The sequence below is a fragment of the Azolla caroliniana genome, unplaced genomic scaffold (genome assembly GCF_043228905.1).
Source record: "Azolla caroliniana isolate FFs.n. ecotype wild unplaced genomic scaffold, voAzoCaro1.0.p SCAF_1465, whole genome shotgun sequence".
Taxonomy (NCBI): Eukaryota; Viridiplantae; Streptophyta; class Polypodiopsida; order Salviniales; family Salviniaceae; genus Azolla; species Azolla caroliniana.
The window spans coordinates 1-3,772 of NW_028231900.1; the positions used below are offsets into that span (position 1 = coordinate 1).

The 3,772-nt window shown below is 41.7% G+C and overlaps 1 protein-coding gene across 1 annotated transcript; it reads right to left on the reverse strand.

Moving 5' to 3' along the window:
• Nucleotides 1-5: 5 nt before the first annotated feature.
• LOC147847140 (pyruvate decarboxylase 2-like) lies at nt 6-2,736 on the reverse strand (the record flags this gene model as incomplete). Its single annotated transcript, XM_087339524.1, has 3 exons — nt 2,151-2,736; nt 845-1,008; nt 6-495 (listed from the first exon to the last, which is right to left on the reverse strand). Coding segments are annotated over exons 1-3 (1,158 nt in total), but the record flags the coding sequence as incomplete, so codon positions are not given.
• Between the last annotated feature and the right edge of the window lie 1,036 nt (nt 2,737-3,772).

Genomic DNA, 3,772 nt, shown 5'->3' on the forward strand with positions numbered 1-3,772 from the left:
GGAGGAACAAATATTCGCTTGTAGTTGTCATACGCCGTAGTATTCTTTATAACTTTCTTCGAAAGTGCTTCGAGGAAATCCTTCATATATATACACCCGTATGTCGAACTGTTGCCGATGATTACTCGATTTGGCTCAACAATGATGGCCTTCTCTTTTCTGAACAAAAGAGAGTACCCAACGGAACTATAATCATTGAAGATTGGCCCGGCGAAGAGATAAGCATCGGCGGACTCGACTATTTCCAAGCAATAAGGAGAGCTCACGGCGCCCCAATATGTACCAATGAAGTTTTGGTGGTTCTCTGGGAAAAGTCCCTTCGCGGAGGGCATAATGGCTACAGCATAGCCAGATGATTCGGCCAAATCTAGAAAAGACTGTTGAGCATTCGCTACACGTAATTTCGAACCACCCACAAGCACCGGCTTGACGGCATTGTTGAGAAATGCGGCCGCAGCTTCTACAGCCTCATTTAAGCTCCCCGGGTTAGAGAGCCTGGGCCCAAATAGCAGCAAATGAGCATTTATACAATCAAGAAGTGTATATTTCAGTGATCATACCAAGCCAAAGTACCCAAAATCCGGTGTTGTACCATGTGAGGGATTAACAGCTTTCTTTCCCTCAGGAGACCCTACAATATCCAACATCACAAAGTTCTGACATACACACTCTAAACCATGAACCCTAAACCCTAAACCAAACCCTCCACATTCTAGCTGTGTATGCTCTGCCTCCGGAATGACATAATGTTATGTCCGAACCCACAATATTGGAATCATAGCGAGAAAATGTTTAAAATTTCTAGTGATTATATACATACATACATACATACATATATATATACCTGAGGGACAGACGAAATGGAATTGGTTCCTGCCTGAATGTGGGGTGAGGAAGGCCAGCCAAGTTGCAACTAACACTGATGTACACTGGCTTGCTCTCAATGAGGGCAGTTGAAATAGCATCATCAATCAACTCATGTGCACTGTCAAGATCCTTGATACAAACCTACATCAGGAGAGAATTTGTTGTGAGACTTGATCCAAAGCAACAAGAGCTCTATATGCCCATACCATGTTGTAATATAGCTTAACCTTAGTGTGCACTCTCAAGATCCTTGATGCAAACCTACATCAAGAGAGCATATTTTGCAAGAATTTGTACAAGGTATGTGTCTCATTGGATCTTCATGTCTAGACTATAGTTATAAATGGGACCACAAAATGTCCATCCACGAGTATCTAATTGACTCTACCAATCCATGTCTTGCCATAGGTTCTATGAACCCTAGGTCTCTATCCAGACCATGCCTATCCATTCAGACAATGGCCCTCCAAATGACCATCCAAAAGCTAATGGGTCTATCTCTAGCCTAATGGACTCCATTCACACACGACTTCGATGAAATTCAACATATTAGGTTTCCATTAACCCTAGGTCTATGTCCAAACTGGCCACCAGTGTGCCTATTATCTCTAGGTTTATCGACTCCATGACTTCAAGAGAAGTGGCATAACGCATGCCCTCATGTGGTATATTATAAACTGCTTACTACTTAACCCTTGATCTATATGCAAACCACATTTATTCACACCAAAACTGGGTCCACATTTATCCATACCATAGTTAATGTATGGCTCAAATGTTTGCAACACACATGCCATACCATAGCTAATGTATGGTGGGCTACTCCAAACCTCATAACACACATACCATAGCAAATGTAAGGCCACTCCAATTCTTGTAACAAACATACCATATCGTACCATACCTAATGTATGGCTAGCTACTCGAATTCGTATAGCGCAAACGTAATGGGTAGTCCAATTCTTGTAACACACATACCATGCCATGCCATACCATACCATACCTTAGCTTATGTATGGCCGGTTACTTGAATTCTCATAACACACATGCCATAGCTAATGTATGGCCACTTCAATTCTTGTAACACACATACCATAGCTTATGTATGGCTGGTCACTTGAATTCTTTTAACACACATACCATAACAAATGTATGGCCACTCCAATTCTTGTAACGCACATACCATACCTTATGTATGGCTGGTTACTTGAATTCTCATAACACACATACCATAGCAAATGTATGGCCACTCCAATTCTTGTAACACACATACCATACCATACCTGCTTACAAGTGACTTGTTTGAAGCATTGGAGCTCTTGGCTAAAATCCGGGAGGCCTATGGTATGATGGAGGATACGATTCGAGCCATAGTCGTTTGAATTAGGCCCGCCGACGATGCAAATTAGGGGGAGATTCTCACTATAAGCTCCAGCGATGGCATTGATGACACTGAGCCCACCCACGGTGAATGTGACGACACATGCGCCGGCACCGCGTGCGCGCGCGTAGCCATCGGCCGCATACCCGGCATTGAGCTCATTGCAACAACCAATGAGGTTGAGGCGGCGGGCGGGCGGTGGTTGTCCTTCACCATTGTCATTGGCCAATAGGTGGTCGAGAAGGACAAGATTGAAGTCCCCGGGGACCGAGAAGACATCGGTGATGCCGATCTCGAGGAGGCGGCGCGCAATGTGTCGGCCGAGAGAAGGGTAGTGAGCCCCAATTCTTGCATAAGGGTAGGGGTGGGAATTAGTAAAACTTGTAGAATCATGACAAGTAGACATTTTTAGTGTTCTGGGTTTTAGCTAGGGTTTCCCAAGAGAGAGAGGTTGTTAGCAAGTGTTTGAAGTCCCTAGTGTACCCATGGGTTTTGTGCTCCTAAAAGAAAGCCTTGTATCTCGATATATTTTCCTTGTTTCTTTTTGGCCCGTGGTTTTCGACCACGCCTTTCAATCCCTTGGTCACCAGTCGAAGCTCCCGTCACATCGGTCACCAGAACCTTTTGTTTGTTGCACCACACTTCCTCATTGTGATTTAGACCAGTTTTACCCCTCACCAAACAACTTGAGATCGACCCAGATCTCTCTTCTTGGCATTGAGCACCTAAATTACCAGAAAAAATTACCAAGGAGTAATTTTATGGGAACTAGGGACCATACATTTGAAATTACTTTCACTTTAAGACGTATGTATGTCGATGGCAATGTCTTGAATTTGTCTAGACTCTAATTGATACAACCATATGTTTCGAAATTACCCCCACTTCTACATCATATGCCAATGAAAAATATCTTGTAATGGTCTTGGTGATACGACAATACGTTTTGAATTTGTGCTTGTACTACAAATATCTTGTAATGCTCTATATGATAGAACCAACCATACGCTATACTTCCACTTCAGCTTTGTATACCAATGAAAATATCTCCTAAAAGTTTAAATAATAAGTGTGTGTGTTTGTTTGTGTGTGTGTGTGGTAACTTCTTGATAAAGCACGAAACCTTTGTTGTCAACAATAGCTAATACTTGAGCTTTTGTTACACTAGCATTTGAAATTCAAGGTTTGCTCCCAATGTATCCATCTCCGGTAATATCTTCATCATCGTATATGCTCGTGCAACATAATATTAACTAACGATAACTACTAATAAGCTACAACCCTACCTTAACCGGGCCACTTCACGTTTGGTTATTATTAACATGAGAAATCGATAGATCTTTATTAACCTTCTTGTCATACTATATTTGTTTATGTTTACACTTACCAAAATTACCTATAATTTGCAACCAAATTTACACATAATAAGGGTATATTAAAATCTTCTTGAAATTTTGTAGTGTATGATTAAAATTTCACATTTGTGTGTTGCATTTACAATAGTCGGCAACATGGAACAACATT